At 55.2% G+C, this 21309-nt stretch overlaps 1 protein-coding gene across 1 annotated transcript in view; it reads left to right on the forward strand.

Annotated features, from left to right (window-relative positions):
• The first annotated feature begins 232 nt into the window (after window positions 1-232).
• KMT2D (lysine methyltransferase 2D) overlaps window positions 233-21309 on the forward strand; it is a 40566-nt gene continuing 19489 nt past the window's right edge. The window contains exons 1-34 of the mRNA XM_054591160.1: window positions 233-865; window positions 5176-5261; window positions 5525-5651; window positions 5838-6061; window positions 6187-6296; window positions 6474-6636; window positions 6973-7138; window positions 7237-7351; window positions 7492-7649; window positions 7859-8004; window positions 8143-9819; window positions 9907-11015; window positions 11750-11863; window positions 12208-12318; window positions 12924-13028; window positions 13829-14010; window positions 14189-14353; window positions 14448-14557; window positions 14660-14707; window positions 15335-15556; window positions 15793-15912; window positions 16006-16119; window positions 16334-16464; window positions 16558-16705; window positions 16905-16970; window positions 17143-17253; window positions 17447-17584; window positions 17682-17766; window positions 18018-18259; window positions 18361-18434; window positions 18641-18691; window positions 18813-20627; window positions 20731-20913; window positions 20991-21127. Of these exons, the coding sequence (XP_054447135.1) occupies window positions 5213-5261; window positions 5525-5651; window positions 5838-6061; window positions 6187-6296; window positions 6474-6636; window positions 6973-7138; window positions 7237-7351; window positions 7492-7649; window positions 7859-8004; window positions 8143-9819; window positions 9907-11015; window positions 11750-11863; window positions 12208-12318; window positions 12924-13028; window positions 13829-14010; window positions 14189-14353; window positions 14448-14557; window positions 14660-14707; window positions 15335-15556; window positions 15793-15912; window positions 16006-16119; window positions 16334-16464; window positions 16558-16705; window positions 16905-16970; window positions 17143-17253; window positions 17447-17584; window positions 17682-17766; window positions 18018-18259; window positions 18361-18434; window positions 18641-18691; window positions 18813-20627; window positions 20731-20913; window positions 20991-21127 (8516 nt within the window). The 5' untranslated portion in view covers window positions 233-865; window positions 5176-5212. The remainder of the gene's footprint in view (window positions 866-5175; window positions 5262-5524; window positions 5652-5837; window positions 6062-6186; window positions 6297-6473; window positions 6637-6972; window positions 7139-7236; window positions 7352-7491; window positions 7650-7858; window positions 8005-8142; window positions 9820-9906; window positions 11016-11749; window positions 11864-12207; window positions 12319-12923; window positions 13029-13828; window positions 14011-14188; window positions 14354-14447; window positions 14558-14659; window positions 14708-15334; window positions 15557-15792; window positions 15913-16005; window positions 16120-16333; window positions 16465-16557; window positions 16706-16904; window positions 16971-17142; window positions 17254-17446; window positions 17585-17681; window positions 17767-18017; window positions 18260-18360; window positions 18435-18640; window positions 18692-18812; window positions 20628-20730; window positions 20914-20990; window positions 21128-21309) is intronic.

Here is a 21309-nt window from a genome sequence, read left to right on the forward strand (position 1 = left end):
GGGTTGGGCCATGCACCTCTAGGCCCCCCGCGATCACAACCAGCCGGGGGTCGAAGGGGTGCCGCCGATCAGAGCCGGCCAAGCCGGGGGCGGGGCAGCTCCGGAGGCCAGAGGGGAAGGGAGGCGAGCGCAGGGCCTGGAGCGGCCGGAGGAGAGCGGGCAGAGGGCTCGCACCGCCCGCCCCTTCCTCTTCCTCGCCCACCTACCCTCCTCCCTTCCCCGGGGGGAGCAGAAGGTGGGGGGCTCGAAGCCGCCGAGGGCGAGCGCTCGGGGTCGAGGAGCCCGGCGCTGGGTGTGTGTCAGGTTCAGCCCTGCGGCCCCGCCGTCTCCGCGTCGTCGTAGCTCGCGCGGCCCCGGGGCGCCGGCCCGGGCGGGGAGAGGGGCTCGGTGCTCCTGCGAGGGTCTCACGTTCCATCCGGGCCCGGCGCGGGGCGGCGCGGCATTCCTTCCGGGCTGCTGGGGAGGCGCCTCGACGTTCCATCTGGAGAACCTCGACGTTCCGCCCGAGCCCAGCGCGGGCGGCTTGGCCCTAGGACTGAGAGGCCGCCCGACGACGCGGATGCGGAGCCTGCTCGCCCAAGATCAAAGCCACCGGTGCTCTCTTTGTGTCCGCTCGAGATTCGCCGCCCTCGGGCTGTCCATGGAAACCTAAACTGCTGGAACCTGAAGCATAGAACCCCTCTTTGGCTTCTTGCTTTTTTTGGAGGGGAGGGTGGCCACTCCGACCTGGATTTACCGTTCTTGGCCCCCTTAAGCCCCCCCGTGCGGGGGGCGGCTGTGATCGCTCTGGCGGTTGGAGGTCGGGGAGCGGCCCGGGCTCTGGCCATGTTCTCGGATGAGGATTTCTGGATCGCCCTGTGAAGAGGTGAGTGAAGTCCGACCGGCCAAGGCCCAGAAAGGGTTGGACTGGGGGCATAGCCAGATGGACTATCTTGGCCGCAGCAAGCCTTTAGGTTGGAGAAAGGGGTGCCAGGGCTGAGGAGGGTTCTTTTGGCAGGGTCTGTCAAGGGAACATGAGCCAGTGGCTGGAGCAGAACTGAGGCCTGGTATCTTGGGGTGTGCCTCTTTAAAGACTGGGGGTTCAGGGAACCACGGGAGTTTGGGAACCTGGCCAGATCGCCTCTCTGCCTGTTTATTTTTATGTTGGGGGGAGCTCTACTAAAGTAGGACCCAGGCCCTGATGCCAGCACCAATTCCAGTAGGCTGCCTCTCCGTCAGGGTTCCTTGTGGGCCTTGGGAACAGGACAACTTGGGAGGGTGGGTAGGGTACCACTGCCAGGTCAGACTTTCTACCAGGTTGGACTTTAAGGTGGTCTTGCCCATCGGGGCACCCAGAGCTATCTCAGGGAGATTCAAGGAACCCTCCATCCTTCACCAGGCCTTATTTCACTGTGCACAGGGGAGATGTGAGAACTAACTAATGTGATTAAGGGGGTGGCTGGGGCAAGAAGGAGGTGGGGCCGAGGGCAGCCCTGGCCTTGCTGTTCAACTTTAAACTACCTCTGCCTGGCAAAGTGACCGCAGCAAGGCCTAGTGCTGTCTTAGCCTGCTTTGCCTCCCCTCCTCTCAGGATGGACATAATCTCCAGGGGATTATAGAGGAGGCAGTTGAGATTTGCTCCCTGCGAATGTGGGCTGCAAAAAAATGGCTTTTGTCTCCTGCTTCTTGTAGGCCTAGTGTGGTGAGCGAGTTGCCCATAAGTCCTTGGCCAATCCTGCAGGCCCCTCCTGACCTCTCCAACCCTTTTTGATCAAGCAATGTTAACTGGCCCTCTGATCCTGTCCCAACCCTATAGAATAGTGTAGCCTGTGCCTCTTTGGGGGAGAAACGACCTGATCAGAGCTATTTCTGCAGAAGCTAGTGTCTCCAGCCCTGGCTGGAGGTGTTGGGGAGAAGGGGTGTACATGTGAGTATATGAAGGGTGCAGCATGAGCCTTACACCTATGGGCTCTGGGCTAGGACAAGCCCTCTCCCAGCTGTCATGCTGCCCAGCAGGGATTTTGCTGGTCTGTTTTGCTTCCTCACTCCACCCCCTGCAACATACATACATGAGCCAGATCTCTTTCAGCCTGGTCTTGGAAAGGGGAAAATAGGGGCTTTGCCCTTGAAAGCTTTCTTAGTAGTAACCCCAAGGTGCGAGGTGGCACAGGGGTGGTAGAGTGTGGCTAGCTGTCACCCATGCTGTCTTCCCTTGCCTCCTGTGAAGGGCTCCTCCTGTTGTCTGTCCCCAAGGAACTTCCTTAGGAGGAGCCTCTCATTGTTAGTTGCGGTTTACCCCAGGATGACCCAGGCACAATCCGGAGGGTCTACAGGGCCCGTGTGTTGCCATTTGAATTTTTTCTGGAGGGCCAGCCCAAAATGGGGGTGGGGAGAGGTGTGGTTTGATTCTCAGGTTGGGAACCAGGAAGTCCTGAGTCCTACAGAAGAGCTGTTCACTCAAGAACCTCCTTCAGCCTTTCACCTCTCCAAGTCTCCATTTCCCCTTTGGCTGGGAAAATGGAGTTAAAGCTTTTGGTCTGACATAGAGGCACGGAGGAGAGTGTGCTTCCCTGCCTTCTTCCTTGCTGTTTTGGGCTTCTTAGGCCCAGGACTAAGAGGAGCCAACACAGTTTTACTCCCTAGATCTGTACTTCTTGGGGATCTCTAGTTCCCCAGAGGAAGCCTGGCCAGGCATTAGCCCAGTTTAGAACTAGGGAAAAAACCGGTGGGTGGGTGGGTGGGTGGGTGTGGTGGTGGTGGTGGTGGTGGTGGTGGTGTGTGTGTGTGTGTTTTCTGGCTGTGAATGATTGGACAGGGAACCTGTGGTCTTTATTTGTTTAGATCTGTTCAGAGGCCTGATAGCCAGGACTCAGCATCGGGGTCCAGTGCTAGACTTCAGGGGTAGGGAAATGGGGCTCAGGCTTTTTGGAGGTGCCCTTAGATTCTTTTTGGTACAGCGTGGAGGACATTCTTCTCACTTCTTGATCTCTCATTTTCCATGGCTCCATGAGTTAGGCTCCAGCTTTGGAGGATGTTGGTACTCTGTTTCTCAAGGCTGGATAAAGGTAGCTTCTGTACCTCCTTGAGCTTACCAGTTTGAGAGGGCTGTGCTCGGGGGAGGGCCGAGGAATTTGTCCCTCTGGCTTTGTGTGAGACAGCCCTCCTCCCACCCACTGTATTATCACTGTTACTTTTTATTTCTTACTGTTTGTGAATCCTCTGGACTCAACTTTGAGAACAGAGTGAGTGGAGGATCTTTAGGGGCACACAGTTAGATGCACAGGTTTAGAAAACTTTGAAGGCTTTTGGGTGTGGTCCAACCTTGAATGACTGAATAGAAAGAGGGGCCTGGCTAGTGCCCTGACCTCCAGCTCTTGCTTCCCGTAAGTGGCTTCTAAGGGCCCCTTGAAGTTCCATAGCAGGTTTTCCATGGGCCCGCCAGGTGACCACCCTGCTTTCCTCTCAGGGGTGATTGTATGGTAGGTTTTGGAAAGAGATGATCTGGGAATGGAGGTAACAGGTGTCAAGTGATACTTCAGTTTCCTAATCTAGTAGATTCTGTTAGTGTGTGTTCAGGGGGGAGTGAAATAAAATTTTCTTTCCCGTGGCATGTCACAGGAGGCTCATTACCAATCTCTGAAAATAGAATGTGAGTTCAGGGAAGGAGAACTGATATTGTGGTTCTTAAGTAATTGATTTATTGATCCTGGGCACCTTTGAGGGTTCCCCCTGTTTCATCTGCCCCAGTCATTCAAGCCCAAGTAGCTGACAAGTTTATTTGGTAGTTGCTTTGAGAAGAAAGACTTGTCCTTGCTCAGATTTTTGTGTGGTCCCTCGAGTTAAACAAAAGGAGTGGAAAAGGTGAGAGATAAACTTCTGAAAATGTATTTAAAGTTCTGTTTTCGGGCTTTCCCACATCCCCCCTTTTCTGGGAACACTGTACTTCTCTTTCTTTGCTTAAGCCCCTACGTTTCCCTCTAAGAGCTGCTGGCACCTATTCCTTTCCCTTCTGTAGAATTTCTTTTCTCTTCTTCACCTCTATAATTTTTCTTATTCTTTACTTCTCTCTTTTTTGGACTATGCTTAGTTGCCTCTGAGGCTTAGGAAAATACGCCCAAAGGTGTGGATCTCAACCATCTTAGGTATTACTTTAGTGTGTTATATTTGGTGCTGGTATAGGCAGGCATATTTTAGAAGAGGAGACCGTTACCCCCCCCCCAACCCCCATAGTGCGTGTGGAAACCCTGTTTGACGGAAGAGGAAGGAAGCTCTTCTGCTCGCCTGTGTCCTGCCCTGTTTAGAACTCCTCCAAGTGGCAGTGTGCTTCCTGAGACTACAACTCCCAGCATGCCTAGCTTCAGGCCTGGCTACACATGCTCAGTAACTCTTAAGGCCCACTTCTGTTAACTACTAGGGATATCTGAGGAGTAAGGACAGTTGGCGTTGCTGAGGGCAACGACCTGAGGACTTCAGGCTGAGTGAGATCCTGAGTTCAGTCACTGCAGTGGCCAGGGAGTTGGGCCTGAGCTGGATTTGGATAGGCAGGGGGTAGAAATTGGGGAGTTTCTTATGTTGTGATTGGGATATCATGGTTGAAAACAGTGGAGGTTGGGAAGATCCATCCATATCTGGACTTTAGTTTCAGTAATGTGTTCTACATCCTCCAAGACCCCTGACTCCATCTCTGGGAGAGAAATTTCAGCTGTACTCAGACTTCCTGGGTTATGATTGTCCATGGGTTGGCACTGACAGACCTCTAGGATGATAGCTGACTTGAGACCTGAGGAAGAAGGACAGGGATAGGGCCCATCAGAAGCCCAGAACTCAGACGTGAGGCAAAGGGCGGGACTAGATGTAGACTGGATGTTCTTCTAGTTGGATACAGTTGCCCTGGGAACTCTAGACAGGAGTAACGAAGTGGGAGAAGGGAGGGGATCCTCTGAAAATCCCAAGTTGGAGAAGAGGGTCTGTGTTTATCTGGGGAGGAAGTAGGCAGTAAGATAAACGTTAGGGAGAAGGCTTTTTTTTTTTTTTTTTTTTTTGGGGTCATTAGTACAGGAGTTTGTAGGTATGGCTTTGTTCTGATTTCTGTAGGGTTTAAGTACCATTAGCTGCTGCTTTTCTCCTAGGGTTCTGGGGAAAGTGTTTAGTGGAAAGACATACTAGGCATATAGATATGTTTTTTGGCTCTGACAGGTCTCCCCGAGAGGGCCCTGCCCAGTCGGAGAGAGGGATGGACAGCCAGAAGCCGCCTGGTGAGGATAAAGATTCAGAACCGGCAGGTGAGTAGGGCAAATTCTGGGTTTGCTGGCAGCTTTCTGCTCATCTCAGACAACCTTAGATTTCTGGTCCTGGCACAAGGACAGGAGCTAAGTCTGTCTAATAGACAGGTAATTGAAGGACTTTGTTCTTTGGGACAAAAGTCAAAGCGACATCACGGTGATCCACCAAGGATTTTAGATAATCTCATGGATCTGATGAGTGGACTGGTATTAAGTAGTGGATGATGGCTGATCAGTGCTTCTCTGTTTGTTTGTTCATTCAGCTGATGGACTTGCAGCCTCTGAGGAGTCAGGCGCCACTGAGGCAGACCTTCCCAACCCACATGTGGTGGAGGTCTCTGTGCCCAGTTCTGGGGGTCCCAGGCTTCAGGAGCCTCCCCAGGACTGCAGGTAACTAGTTTGGGGAAATGAGGATATAAGGGCACATGAGTATTTGATTTGAGAGTCTGGGACTTTCAAGAAGGAGTATTTAGGAACATTGAATGTTTGGGAATCATAGGCGTGTTAAATCGTGGGGTTGTCAGGGGTGCCTGTGGGCAGGGATCTGGCATGGTGCTGACGCTTGTGTGTCCACAGTGGGGGTCCAGTGCGGCGTTGTGCTCTCTGTAACTGCGGGGAGCCCAGTCTGCATGGGCAGCGGGAGCTACGGCGCTTTGAGTTGCCATTTGACTGGCCCCGGTGTCCAGTGGTGTCCCCTGGGGGGAACCCAGGGCCCAATGAGGCAGCACTGCCCAGTGAGGACCTATCACAGATTGGTTTCCCTGAGGGCCTGACACCTGCCCACCTAGGAGAACCTGGAGGTAAGTGAGGGGAGGTGGGGTAACTGACCTGGGCAGGAAAGAGGGTATGGGCTAGGTTGTCCTGAGCCAATGATCACCTTTTTATTAATTCTTTCCTTTCTGTTTGCCCTTTTCCACACATCCAGGGTCCTGCTGGGCTCACCATTGGTGTGCTGCGTGGTCGGCTGGCGTATGGGGGCAGGAAGGCCCAGAACTATGTGGTGTGGACAAGGCCATCTTCTCAGGGATCTCACAGGTGGGGCTGGGGCCAGGGGGTTGCATAGGCAAAGGGCAGGGTGGGCAGGGCTGGTGGGGTTCTGAGAGTCAGGGTAGAAGGAGAAGGATAGTGGGCATACTAGGGCAGAGCTAGTGGCTGAGCGGTTGCTCTGGGGTGAAGCCGGCTGGCATTGAGGCTTTGTCTCCACCCTGGCAGCGCTGCTCCCACTGCACCAGGCTTGGTGCCTCCATCCCTTGCCGCTCACCTGGATGTCCACGGCTTTACCACTTCCCCTGTGCAACTGCCAGCGGTTCCTTCTTATCCATGAAAACACTGCAGCTGCTATGCCCGGAGCACAGCGAGGGTGCCGCACATCTGGGTGAGAAGTCCTGTGCTTTGGACATTGGGCAGACGAGGGGCCAAGTGTGCCTGGGGTTTTTTACTCTGCAGAGCACTCATCGAAGTCTGTAATTTTTTACTGTCAGCCTCACTAAAATAGGTGTGAACTTTGAAAGTGCAGGGGCTTTGCCTATCTTGTTTATTAGCATGGTGTCTGCAGTGTGTAGAATAATGCCTAGCATATATTAGGCAGACACTTAGTAAGTATTTATTTGTTCATTTTGGTCCATGGAATGTCTGTTATGTAGACAGTACTGTGCTAAGTCCTGTAAAGAATACATAGCTGATCTGTGTTCTCTGTCCCTTCTGACTACAGAGGAGGCTCGTTGTGCAGTATGTGAGGGGCCAGGGGAATTGTGTGACCTGTTCTTCTGTACTAGCTGTGGGCATCACTATCATGGGGCTTGCCTGGACACTGCTCTGACTGCCCGCAAGCGTGCTGGCTGGCAGTGCCCTGAATGCAAAGTGTGCCAAGCCTGCAGGTAAGAATGGAAGGGCAGGAGGGAAGCCTTGGACAAAGCATAGTTTAGGATTAAAAACAAGGTCATGGAGGACCCTGTTGTATGCCCTGTCTCTGCAGGAAACCTGGGAATGACTCTAAGATGTTGGTCTGTGAGACATGTGACAAAGGATACCATACCTTCTGCCTAGAACCACCTATGGAGGAACTGCCTGCTCACTCTTGGAAGTGCAAGGTGAGGGTCCTTGACCCTGCCTTAGTCTTCTAATTCTGCCTCCTACAACATCTGGAGTTTCTCTGTTGTGACAAGTTCCATGCTTCTCTCCAGTCTCTGCTATCTGACCAGTGCCTGTTGTGCCTTCTCCCTTCTTCTAGGCATGCCGGGTATGCCGGGCCTGTGGGGCAGGCTCAGCAGAGCTGAATCCTAACTCTGAGTGGTTTGAGAACTACTCAATCTGTTACCGCTGTCACAAAGCCCAGGGAGGACAGCCTATCAGTTCCGTTACTGAGCAGCATCCTGCTGTCTGTTGTAGGTGAGTAGTGCGGACTGGAAGAGTAGTGGGGGTTGTGGGATTGGAAGTGCTGAGGTTGTCAGGGGCCGCGTTAAAGCAAGCTGACTTTTGAGACGGGAGCCCTAAGGTGGGCAGTACAATCCATAGCATTCATGCCTAGCCCCAGTGCACTCTCTAGGCGTTGATAGCTGATGAGAGCCACGGTGCCTGCTCCCCTGTACCCTCTGCAGATTCTCACCCCCAGAGCCTGGCGATCCCCCCACTGATGAGCCCGATGCTCTGTACGTTGCATGCCAAGGGCAGCCAAAGGGTGGGCACGTGACCTCTATGCAACCCAAGGAACCGGGGCCCCTGCAATGTGAAGCCAAACCACTAGGTGAGTAAGGTTTGAGGGTCCCTGAAGGTAATCCCCTTGTGTTCTGTGGCAAGAGACAGTTTCTGCTCTGCTCCAGACCCTGCACTTTCTGTGGAGTAGAGATGAGCTAGGTAGGAGCATAGTATGTTATGTCTGCAGGGAGAGCAGGAGCCCAACTTGAGCCCCATTTGGAGGCCCCCCTAAATGAGGAGATGCCACTGCTGCCCCCACCGGAGGAGTCACCCCTGTCCCCACCACCTGAGGAATCACCCACATCCCCGCCGCCTGAGGCATCGCGTCTGTCCCCACCGCCTGAGGAATCACCCCTCTCTCCACCGCCTGAGGAGTCTCCTCTGTCTCCCCCACCTGAATCACCATCACCTTTTTCTCCACTGGAGGAGTCGCCCTTTTCTCCACCAGAGGAGTCACCCCCGTCTCCTCCACTTGAGACACCCCTCTCCCCACCACCTGAAGCATCACCCCTGTCTCCACCATTTGAGGAGTCTCCCCTGTCGCCCCCACCCGAGGAATTGCCCACTTCCCCACCACCTGAAGCATCTCGCCTGTCTCCACCACCTGAGGAGTCACCCATGTCCCCTCCACCTGAAGAGTCACCCATGTCTCCACCACCTGAGGCATCACGTCTGTTCCCACCATTTGAAGAATCACCGCTGTCCCCTCCACCAGAGGAGTCTCCCCTCTCCCCACCACCTGAGGCATCACGCCTTTCCCCACCTCCTGAGGACTCACCCATGTCCCCACCACCTGAAGACTCACCTATGTCCCCTCCACCTGAGGTATCACGCCTATCCCCCTTGCCTGAGTTGTCACGCCTGTCCCCACCACCTGAGGAATCTCCTCTGTCCCCACCACCTGAGGAGTCTCCTACTTCCCCTCCACCTGAGGCTTCACGCCTATCCCCACCACCTGAGGATTCACCCACATCCCCACCACCTGAAGACTCACCTGCTTCCCCGCCACCAGAGGACTTGCTCAGGTCTGCACCGCTGGAGGAGTCCCCCCTGTCGCCACTGCCTGAGGAGCCACATCTGTCCCCAGTGCCTGAGGAGCCACGCCTATCCCCTACGCCTGAGGAGCCGCGCCTGTCCCCCCGGCCCGAGGAGCCTCATCTCTCCCCCCAGCCTGAGGAGCCTCATCTCTCTCCCCGGCCTGAGGAGCCGCGCCTGTCCCCCCGGCCTGAGGACCCGCGCCTGTCCCCCCGGCCTGAGGAGCTGCGCCTGTCCCCCCGGCCTGAGGAGCTGCGCCTGTCCCCCCGGCCTGAGGAGCTGCGCCTGTCCCCCCGACCTAAGGAGCTGTACCTGTCCCCCCGGCCTGCAGAGCTGCGCCTGTCTCCTGCACCAGACGAACTGCTTATGTCGCCCCAGCCTGAGGAACTGTGCCTAACCCCTGCACCTGAGGAGCTGCACCTGTCCTCCCAGCCTGAGGAACTGCACCTGTCCCCCATGCCTGAGGAGCCACAGCCATCTCTGGTGCCTGAGGAGCTGCGCCTGGCTTGCCAGCCTGAGGAACCACGCCTGTTCCCCCAGCCTGAGGAGCTACACCTGTCCCCCCAGGCTGAGGAGCTACATCTGTCCCCTCAGCCCAAGGAACCACACCTGTCCCCTCAACCTGAAGAGCCCCTTGAGGAGCCAGGCCTATGCTCTGCACGTGAGGAATTGCCCTTGTTCCTCCCACCTGGGGAGCCACCCTTATCCCCCTTGCTTGGAGAGCCGGCCCTGTCTGAGCCTGGGGAACCACCTCTGTCACCTCTGCCTGAGGAGCTGCCGTTGTCCCCATCTAGGGAGCCTTCCTTGTCACCTCAGCTAATGCCACCAGGTAAGGGGATAATATCTTCTTATTCTCAGACAGTCTTAATTTTTTATGGTACATCTAAGAGCCCCCCCTTTTTCTCTTTCCTTCCAGATTCTCTTCCTCCTCCGCTCTCACCCATCATCACAGCTGCAGCTCCACCAGCCCTCTCTCCTTTGGGGGAGTTAGAGTACCCCTTTGGTGCCAAGGGGGACAGTGACCCTGAGTCACCATTGGCAGCCCCCATCCTAGAGACACCCATTAGCCCTCCACCGGAAGCTAACTGCACCGACCCTGAGCCTGTGCCCCCTATGATCCTTCCCCCATCTCCAGGCTCCCCAATGGGGCTGACCTCTCCCATCCTGATGGAGCCCCTTCCCCCTCAGTGTTCTCCACTCCTCCAGCGTTCCCTGCCTCCCCAGAACTCCCCTCCTTCCCAGTGCTCTCCTCCTGCTCTGCCACTGTCCATCCCCTCCCCACTGAGTCCCATGGAGAAGGCAGTGGAGGTCTCAGATGAGGCTGAGCCACCTGAGATGGAGACTGAGAAAGTCTCTGAACCTGAATGCCCAGCCTTGGAGCCCAGCCCTACTAGTCCTCTCCCCTCCCCCCTGGAGAACCTTTCCTGCCCTGCGCCCAGCCCTGCCCCAGCCCTGGATGACTTCTCTGGCCTGGGTGAAGACACAGCCCCTCTGGATGGGACTGACACTCCTGATTCCCAGCCAGAGGCTGGGCAGACCCCTGGCAGTTTGGCTAGTGAACTTAAGGGTTCCCCTGTGCTCCTGGACCCCGAGGAGCTGGCCCCTGTGACCCCTATGGAGGTCTATGGCCCAGAATGCAAGCAGACAGGGCAGGGCTCACCCTGTGAAGAGCAAGAGGAGCCACATGCACCAGTAGCCCCTACTCCACCTGCTCTCATCAAATCTGACATCGTTAATGAGATCTCCAATCTGAGCCAGGGCGATGCCAGTGCCAGTTTCCCTGGTTCGGAGCCCATGCTGGGCTCTCCTGACCCTGAGGGGGGTGGCTCCTTATCTATGGAGTTGGGGGTATCTACAGATGTTAGTCCTGCCCGAGATGAAGGCTCCCTTCGGCTCTGTACTGACTCTCTGCCAGAGACTGATGACTCGCTGTTGTGTGATACTGGGACAGCTGTCAGTGGAAGCAAAGCTGAGGGGGACAAAGGGAGGCGGCGCAGCTCCCCGGCTCGTTCCCGCATTAAACAGGTGAGGGGCTATTCACGGGATGTGGTCAACTTCATGCTAGTGTCAGAGGTAGAGTTCTGTGTCACTAATACTTTCCCATATGGTTTATTGAATTCTAGACTCAGAGATCCTTTAGTCCATCCTCTTACTTTATTAAGGAGAATACTGATAAGTAGAGTGGGAAGTGACTTGCCCAGCTTCATGGTTACTCAGTAATAGAGTTGCTCAATAATAGAATCGGGACTAGAAACTCACATCTGTCCTTTTTTTTTTTTTTTTTTTTTTTTTTAAGATTTTATTTAGAGGGGGAGAAGAGGGAGAAAGAGAAGGAGAAAAACGTCAATGTGTGGTTGCTTCTTGAGCACTCCCTACTGGGGACTTGGCCCGCAACCCAGGCTTGTGCCCTTACCAGGAATCAAACTGGTGACCCTTTGGTTTGCAGGCCAGCATGCAATCCATTGAGCTACACTGGCCCGGCAATGGCTAGAAATGCAGTTCTTGAATGCCAGTGTTCCCCCTGCCACCGCCACCCCCTCTCCCCCCGCACCAGTTGTACCACCTGGCCACTTTTTCTGGGGAGAAGAGCTACTTACGTTGCTATCTGTATGCTAGCTTTTCCCCTGTCCTGCCTGGGACTCCTGGCCTTTATTACCTGTCATGTTCTATCCATTAGTCTCTTCTCTTCCTTCCAAGCCTGTAGACCTAACACACTGGCCCTTTACTTGTCCCTGTAATCACCCACTTCTCTCGTTCAGGGTCGCAGCAGTAGTTTCCCAGGAAGACGCCGGCCACGTGGAGGAGCACATGGAGGACGTGGGAGAGGACGGGCCCGGCTAAAATCAACCACTTCTTCCATTGAGACTCTGGTAGTAAGGAGAGGCCTCCCATTCCCTAAACATGCTTCAGCTGGTCCCTTCAAGATTAAACACCCTTTAATCCTGTCAGTCCCCTGCACGCTCGCCTGCCTGCCTGCTAGCCTAGGGCCTGTCTGGCTCTGCTCCTTCTGTCCACTAGGCTCCCAGGCTTCTCTGAAATCTCTGCTATTGGGCCAAGGCCCAATTTGGGAGCTGGGGTGTTCTGCTGCTGCTTAGTCTGGCTTCTGGCCTTCATTTAGCCAGGGGTTCACACCTCTTTCCCCCAACACCAAAAAGGAAAGCAGCTTAAGTTGGGGCACATTTAGCTGCCTCACTTTCCACAACTCTCTGCCTATAAGGTTGCTGATATCGATAGCTCTCCCAGCAAGGAAGAAGAAGATGATGATGACGACACCATGCAAAATACTGTGGTTCTCTTCTCCAACACAGACAAGTTTGTCCTAATGCAGGTACCACATGTGACTGGTGTAGTCCCATTCTTAGTAGTGAGACTGGCAGATTGACATTGGGTGTGTGTGTTTAGGTGGGAAAGGAGATGCAGAAAACCAAGGACGTACTTTGCTACTCAGCTAATTAGAAAACAGTGAATCAGAATCATATTGTTTATTTGTTTGTCCATCCATCAAATTTTTCTTGAGGGTCTCTGAGTTTGGCACTGACCTAGGAGCTAGGGATGTAGCAGTGAAAAGGCAGAAATGGTTTCTGCCCTGTTGAAGTTTATCTTCTAGGGAGCTTACGTATGTTTTCACTTGAATAATCTCAAAGCTGATAGAATACTGGCACATGTGTTACTCTCAGCCTGACTAGTCTTTAACCTTCTGCTCTTCTTTTCACTTCTTAACTTTACCTACGTCAGGCTATTTCAGTTCAAATTACCTGATTAGATGAGCAAGGCATGTTAAGAAAGAACAGGGTCCTGTGGTGGCTCACAGTGTGATGTCACGGCTTTTGGTTCCCTGACTTCCTCCCTCAGATTAGAGTTGTAGTCGGTTGTCAGGACTGAGTGGGATGAGGAGACCTAGGTGGACATTGGGGTTTCTGTGTATTTCCCTAGGACATGTGTGTGGTATGTGGCAGCTTTGGCCGGGGGGCAGAGGGCCACCTCCTTGCCTGTTCCCAGTGTTCACAGTGCTATCATCCATACTGTGTCAACAGCAAGGTGAGTTCATGGCCCAAGAGGCCTGGGCTGGGGAATGGGGTCACTTATTTCTTATTCTAAGCCCCACACTACTTAAAGGGGCCATTGGTCATGGAAGTCATCGATCATGCTCATCTTGGGGGAAAAACATTTTGGAAGTGGTGGTGGTCCTTATAGTTTGTTGGTGGTAGACCATGACTTGCTAATATAACTCAGTCTATCATAGAAACTGTGAGAACTTTACTAGTAGAAAACATGATAAAGTCTGGAGATAAAATGTAAAAGGAAAACCATATGCAAAGGTCTATAAGGAGAGTGCTTTTGACCCAAGCACAATCATTTGGTTATGTTTTCATTAATGTTAATTTAGAACTTGTCCAATGCTAATATTCCCTAACTTGGAGCAGAAGCAGGCTTTAAATGTTCAAGAAAATGGGGTTAATGCAACCTAATCTATCTGCAAGCTTCTTGGGGGGCTTGACTAGTGAAAGACTGCCATTCCATTCTCATAATGAGGCAGTGACCAGGTCAGGCTGTTCTCTGAACAGCAGAGATCCCTGGGAGCCTAAATTTAAGAGTTACTGCAGGGTGTGGCAAAAGTAGGTTTAGAGTTGTTTGTATGGAAAACAGTATAATAATTAAATAATACAAGAATAAACTTTCACATGCAACTATAAACCCTAACATACGGGGTGAGGATGCTCTGCACAGCCTCTCTATGCTCAAAAGGAGGTCTGTCCTGGGCAGACCTCTAGCCGCACCCATATAAGCTTGCCTTTCCCTCTGCCTCATACCCTGAGAAATTTCCTCTTCTGCGCCAGATCACCAAGGTGATGCTGTTAAAGGGCTGGCGTTGCGTGGAGTGCATCGTGTGTGAGGTGTGCGGCCAGGCCTCAGACCCCTCACGCCTGCTGCTCTGTGATGACTGTGACATTAGCTACCACACGTACTGCTTGGACCCCCCACTGCTCACCGTGCCGAAGGGCGGCTGGAAGTGCAAGTGGTAAGGAGACCCACGATCTTCAGAGGGGCCCTGGGCCTGAGGTGTCAGGGTGGATGTGATGTTGAGAGCATGACAGAGGCTGTTTTAGAAAGCCATCTGGTCACATGGTTCTCAGCGAGCACCTCTGGATGCCTTGGGTAAGTTAGGGGCTGAGGGTCTGTCTTTCTGCTCCCACCAGGTGTGTGTCATGTATGCAGTGTGGGGCCGCCTCCCCTGGCTTCCACTGTGAATGGCAGAATAGTTACACACACTGTGGGCCTTGTGCCAGCCTGGTGACCTGCCCTATCTGTCATGCCCCATATGTGGAAGAGGACCTTCTGATCCAGTGCCGCCATTGTGAACGGTGAGGGTGCACCCTTCCCCTTGTTTGGCTTCCTTTTCCCTTGTTTTCAGCTTTGCATGTCTGGGTCTGTCTCCTTACGTGTCCCTTCTCCCAGGTGGATGCATGCCGGCTGCGAGAGCCTTTTCACGGAGGATGATGTGGAGCAGGCAGCTGATGAGGGCTTTGACTGTGTCTCCTGCCAGCCTTACGTGGTAAAGCCTGCTGGTGAGTACCAGGTGCTGGGGATGGGGAGCAGGAGTCAGGGCTCGAGTGTCCTTGCTCTGAGACAGGGCCTCAAACTGCCTTGGTTTGTCCTTCTCACCACAGCTCCTGTTGCACCTCCAGAGTTGGTGCCTATGAAGGTGAAAGAGCCAGGTGAGTCACAGAATTTCTGAATGCCAAAGCCAGAGAACTTACAGTCTAGTCCAGCTCCAACTCCCTGCGTTTATCTCATTTGAAGAGGAGGAAACTAAGAGCTGGGGAGATTCAGTAGCTTGTTCAAGATCACCCAGTAGGTTAGTGGCAAAGTTAGTGACTGCAACCAAGGCCTCAAGTTCCCAGGCAGAGTTCTTTCCACCAGGAAATATGGCCTCTGTGCTACCAGAGAGCACAGGACCTGCTCTGTTTCTTCAATGATGGGGCTGGGGCCATCTCCTTTTCCATTATGAAATAGGGGTTGCTCCTGGCATCTTGGGCCCTGTGTTCTGGCATTCAGCAAGTAGGGGCACTCCTAGCCCCAGACAGGTAGAGAATATATTTGGTGAGCCTAGGGTTAATCATGAGCAAAGTCATGCTTCTGCAGTAGCAGCTTCTTAATCCCCTTGGGTCGTGGATGAAGAATTGGGACCTTCGCTAGCCTCCTGTGGTGGCCTGTCTTCTCCACCCCTCAAGCCCCAGATTGGACTTTGGTATCTCTCTCACTGCTTTTGTCCCAGCAGGGGACTTAGGCTGAAACTTGGAGTTCTGGTTTCCCGGGGGTCACATGCTCTTCCCTTTGTGCAGAGCCCCAGTACTTTCGCTTCGAGGGTGTGTGGCTGACAGAAACTGGCATGGCTGTCCTGCGTAACCTTACCATGTCACCCCTACACAAGCGGCGCCAGCGGCGAGGACGGCTTGGCCTCCCAGGAGAGGCTGGGCTGGAAGGTTCTGAGCCCTCAGATGCCCTTGGTCCTGATGACAAGAAGGACGGGGACCTGGACACCGATGAGCTACTCAAGGGTGAAGGTTAGGCTGCAGAATCTCAGGGAGCGACAGAGTGGCGGGAGCGGTATGCCTGTGAGAGCTGGGTGTTGAATGGGAGCAGCGTTGCCACTCCCAGTCACCCTCAAGCCACTGTCGGTCTTGTTCAAATGGCTCTGGCAAGGCACTTGGCTCTCCGTTCTTGGGTGGCAGGATAACAAAGTTAAACGGCCCATGCCTCTGCTCTGCCTCCCATTTATCTGCTCTGTTTGAATATGCAGCTGGTGTGGAGCACATGGAATGTGAAATTAAACTGGAGGGCCCCGTCAGCCCCGACGTGGAGCCTGGCAAGGAAGAGACAGAGGAGAGCAAAAAACGCAAACGAAAACCCTATAGGCCTGGTGAGGCCCTGGGATGGGGAATGGGGTGGGGTGGGGTGGGGAGGCTCCCCTGATCCCCAACAGCTTCTCAGCCTCCGCTCTGCCCCCTCATAGGCATTGGTGGCTTCATGGTGCGACAGCGGAAATCCCACACACGTGTGAAAAAGGGGCCTGCTGCACAGGCGGAGGTGTTGAGTGGGGATGGGCAGCCCGACGAGGGTGAGACGGGTGAGGGCTCCAGCGGGGCCTGGGAGAAGGTGGGGATCATAGGACCTACAGGGGACTGCCAGGGAGGCTTGTGGGGGTGGCTCACGCCAAGGACTGAGAGGGTGGTGGGCCCATTTGGTGTTGGGGGAGAGAGTAGGCAGAAGACATCCTTAGGCTAAATTGGAAGCAACATGTTCAGTGTCCCCAGAGGAGCCAACCCCTATTCTGTCCCTAGCGATGCCTGCTGACCTGCCAGTAGAGGGCTCTATAGACCAGAGCTTAGCTGATGTGGATGAGAAAAAGAAGCAGCAGCGGCGAGGGCGCAAGAAGAGCAAACTAGAGGACATGTTTCCTGCGTACCTGCAGGTGGGCCTTAGGCTCTGAAGGCTGCGGGATGGGGTGGGGCTGTCTGCCTTGCAGGACCTGTAGAAGCCTATTTCTCCCTGCCTCTTCCCACAGGAGGCCTTCTTTGGGAAGGAGCTGCTGGACCTGAGCCGAAAAGCCCTTTTTGCTGTTGGAGTGGGCCGTCCAAGCTTTGCACTCGGAACCCCGAAAGTCAAGGGGGATGGAGGCTCAGATAGGAAGGAGCTCCCCACCTTACAGAAAGGTCAGTCATGGCGGGGGAGGTGGTCTTTAGGGATCCAACTTTCCTCTGTGCTTAGGAGCTGGTAAGGGAATTTGGTGGGGGATGGGCTAGTGTCTAGTAACTGAGGGTAGGCCAAGAGCCCTGGCCTTTTGAGCTGGGGACACATTCTGAATGTCAGATATAGGGCATCTCTCATTAGAGTGGCAACTGTTGCTTATAGGAGATGATGGTGCAGAGGTTGCAGATGAAGAATCTCGTGGCCCTGAAGGCAAAGCTGATACCCCAGGTGAGGGCTGTTGGGTGGACTTTGTCCTAGCTTAGTTTTGCCTGTCAACCTGTTCTGCCCTTGAGCACCATCGGGGTTGGAGACTGGAAACTCTTCCATGCTGTGGTTTAGTTTGGCCAGTGTGATACCTCCATGCTGGCCTTGACCCATGGGTTTCTCCTGGCCATTGCAGGTCCTGAGGATGGGGGTGTAAAGGCATCCCCAGTGCCCAGTGACCCCGAGAAACCAAGCACCCCAGGAGAGGGGATGCTTAGCTCAGACTTAGACAGGATTCCCACAGAAGGTAAGGCTGTGACCTGCACTTTTCATTTATAAGAGTCCTCTTTGGGAGAAGGAGAAGGTCCTGCTTGCGGGATTCTCACCTGTACAGCGGGGAGTTAATGGGTACCTTCCCCAGCCATGACTGCCTGTGGGTGTGTGGTGTTGCCTCAGATCCCCAGTCCACCTCAGCATCCTCCTCCATCAATCCCCCACAGAGCTGCCCAAGATGGAATCCAAGGACTTGCAGCAGCTCTTTAAGGATGTTCTGGGTTCCGAACGAGAGCAGCATCTGGGTTGTGGAACCCCTGGCCTAGATGGCAGCCGCACACCACTGCAGAGGCCCTTTCTTCAAGGTGATATGGGTGGTTTGAAGACTGGTGGGCAGGTATGGCCAAACTTGCCCTTAGATGGGCTACCTGCTCCCTTTCTCTGATCCTGTGCCTCTTATAGGTGGACTTCCTTTGGGCAATCTCCCCTCCAGCAGCCCAATGGACTCCTACCCGGGCCTCTGCCAGTCCCCATTCTTGGATTCTAGGTTGGTATCTATGCTTAACCTTCGTGGGCTGTCCCCATTGTCTCTTCCCTGCAGCTGGGCCCATGCCAAGGGAGGGAACCTCTCAGACTCCTGGGTGCTGCTGTACCAATACTTCCTGCTGCTCCTCTCCACCTCCTTGTTAGTGGCCCTTTTCTGCTGGGGCAGGGCATGGGCCTGGCTCCTCTGGGCAGTTTGTCTGGGGTGGGGTGTGGCATCCCTGCCCCCTGTGACTCTCTGCCCCTGCGCCCCAGGGAGCGCGGGGGCTTCTTTAGCCCGGAACCTGGTGAACCAGACAGCCCCTGGACAGGCTCAGGGGGCACTACGCCCTCCACCCCTACTACACCCACCACAGAGGGTGAGGGCGATGGGCTGTCCTATAACCAGCGGAGTCTTCAGCGCTGGGAGAAGGATGAGGAGTTGGGCCAACTCTCCACCATCTCGCCTGTGCTCTATGCCAACATTAACTTTCCCAATCTCAAGCAAGATTACCCAGGTACCTGTGGGACAAGGGCATGGGAGACGACAACCAGTAACATGGTGGGTGCAAGGTACACCACCTGCCAAGCCTCCTCATGCAATCCCTCTGCCCTCCAGACTGGTCTAGCCGTTGCAAACAAATAATGAAGCTCTGGAGGAAAGTTCCAGCTGCTGACAAAGCCCCCTACCTGGTGAGACAGAAGGAAACCTGGGTCAGCATGGGAACCTAGGGGGGTGTGTTTTGGGGAAATTCACTTCAGTTCTTCCCCTTCCCTACTCCTAAAGCAACTGGGCCAGAAGGGATCAGCTTTTGGGAAGGGAGTGTGAGTGACATGATGGCTGGGAGCTGGGCATGAGACTGAGCCCTAGGCTTAAGACTTTGTCCTCTATCCTTCAGCAAAAGGCCAAAGATAACCGGGCAGCTCACCGCATCAACAAGGTGCAAAAGGTGAGTGAGGGCCCCACCAAGCTGCACCGCTGATGTCCTGTGGCGGGGGGCCTCTGTGAGGGTGGGGTGTAGGTCCTGTGCACAGCAGCCTGACTGCTCTGTGCCTGGTCTCCTCCCGTAGCAGGCGGAGAGCCAGATCAACAAACAGACCAAGGCGGGCGACATGGCCCGTAAGACTGACCGACCGGCCCTACATCTCCGCATTCCCCCCCAGCCAGGGGCACTGGGCAGTCCGCCCCCTGCTGCGGCCCCCACCATTTTCATTGGCAGCCCCACTACCCCCGCCGGCTTGTCTACCTCTGCGGACGGGTTCCTGAAGCCGCCGGCGGGCACAGTGCCCGGCCCCGACTCGCCCGGTGAGCTCTTCCTCAAGCTCCCACCCCAGGTGCCTGCCCAAGTGCCTTCGCAGGACCCCTTTGGACTGGCCCCTGCCTACACTCTGGAGCCCCGCTTCCCTACGGCACCACCCACCTATCCTCCCTTTCCTAGTCCAACTGGGGCCCCCGCACAGCCCCCAACGCTGGGCGCCTCATCTCGTCCTGGGACTGGCCAGCCAGGGGAATTCCACACTACCCCTCCTGGCACTCCCCGACACCAGCCCTCCACACCCGACCCCTTTCTCAAACCCCGTTGCCCCTCATTGGACAACCTGGCTGTGCCTGAGAGCCCTGGGGTAGGGGGTGGCAAGGCTTCTGAGCCCCTGCTGTCACCCCCACCTTTTGGGGAGTCTCGGAAAGCCCTAGAGGTGAAGAAGGAAGAGCTTGGGGCATCCTCTCCTAGCTATGGGCCCCCAAACCTGGGCTTTGTTGACTCACCCTCCTCAGGCCCCCACCTGGGCAGCCTGGAGTTAAAGGCACCTGATGTCTTCAAAGCCCCCCTGACCCCTCGGGCATCTCAGGTAGAGCCCCAGAGCCCAGGCTTGGGCCTAAGGCCCCAGGAGCCATCCCCTGCCCAGGGTTTGGCCCCTTCTCCCCCTAGCCACTCGGATATCTTTCGCCCTGGCCCCTACCCTGACCCTTACACTCAGCCCCCATTGACCCCTCGCCCCCAACCCCCACCCCCTGAGAGCTGCTGTGCCCTGCCCCCTCGATCACTGCCCTCTGACCCTTTCTCCCGAGTGCCTGCTAGTCCCCAGTCCCAATCCAGCTCCCAGTCCCCACTGACACCCCGTCCTCTGTCTGCTGAGGCTTTCTGCCCATCCCCTGTGACTCCTCGCTTCCAGTCCCCTGACCCTTATTCCCGCCCGCCCTCTCGCCCTCAGTCCCGTGACCCATTTGCCCCATTGCATAAGCCACCCCGACCCCAGCCCCCTGAAGTTGCCTTTAAGTCTGGGCCTCTAGCCCACACTCCACTGGGGGCTGGGGGCTTCCCAGCAGCCCTGCCCTCAGGGCCGGCAGGTGAGCTCCATGCCAAGGTCCCAAGTGGGCAGCCCCCCAATTTCGCCCGGTCCCCTGGGACGGGTGCGTTTGTGGGCACCCCTTCTCCCATGCGTTTCACTTTCCCTCAGGCAGTAGGGGAGCCTTCTTCCCTAAAGCCTTCTGTCCCTCAGCCTGGTCTCCCTCCACCCCACGGGATCAACAGCCATTTTGGGCCCGGCCCTACTTTGGGCAAGCCTCAAAGCACAAACTACTCAGTAGCCACAGGAAACTTCCACCCATCGGGTAGCCCCCTGGGACCCAGCACGGGGTCCACAGGAGAGGGCTATGGGCTGTCCCCGCTGCGCCCCCCGTCAGTTCTACCACCACCTGCACCCGATGGGTCCCTTTCCTACCCACCCCACGGAGCCTCACAGCGGGTTGGCATCACCTCTCCAGTCGATAAGCGAGAAGACCCAGGGGCTGGAATGGCCAGCTCTTTGGCGGCACCTGAACTTCCAGGTACCCAAGACCCAGGCGTCTCCAGCCTCAGCCAGACAGAGCTAGAGAAGCAACGGCAGGTCAGTAGACATTGTGAAGCTGAGCCCTCATATCTCCACGGTCCCTGTGCTATCCCTATAATTGGAGTAGGACAGACTTAGCCCTCTTCTCTTCTCTGCACAGCGCCAGCGACTACGGGAGCTGCTGATTCGGCAACAGATCCAGCGTAACACCCTGCGGCAGGAGAAGGAAACAGCTGCAGCAGCTGCAGGAGCAGTAGGCCCCCCGGGCAGCTGGGGTGCTGAGCCCAGCAGCCCTGCCTTTGAGCAGCTGAGTCGAGGCCAGACCCCCTTCACTGGGACCCAGGTAGGTAGGGTGGCAAGGTGCGTCGGGCCCAGGATACTGAAGGTAGTCCCATCTTCAACTACCTCTCTCTCTCCTAGGATAAGAGCAGCCTTGTAGGGCTGCCCCCAAGCAAGCTGGGTGGCCCCATCCTAGGGCCCGGGGCTTTCCCCAGTGATGACCGACTCTCCCGGCCACCTCCACCAGCCACCCCTTCCTCTATGGATGTGAATAGCAGGTGAGGCTCCAGGGGGTTCTCCAAGGGAACAGACTTCACCATCTTTGTGTACTATTTCTGATTTACCTATCTCTCTAATCCTTCTCCTCTCTCATTTACTGTTTTCTTTCATTCCTTCCACTTTGCCACATTAGTTTTATCCTTCCCTACTGCCCTAGGCCCATGTTCTAGTTCTTCTTTAT

The sequence above is a fragment of the Pteronotus mesoamericanus genome, unplaced genomic scaffold, assembly GCF_021234165.1.
Source record: "Pteronotus mesoamericanus isolate MK-2021 breed Mesoamerican mustached bat unplaced genomic scaffold, CSHL_Meso_final scaffold_21, whole genome shotgun sequence".
In the NCBI taxonomy this organism is placed as follows: domain Eukaryota; kingdom Metazoa; phylum Chordata; class Mammalia; order Chiroptera; family Mormoopidae; genus Pteronotus; species Pteronotus mesoamericanus.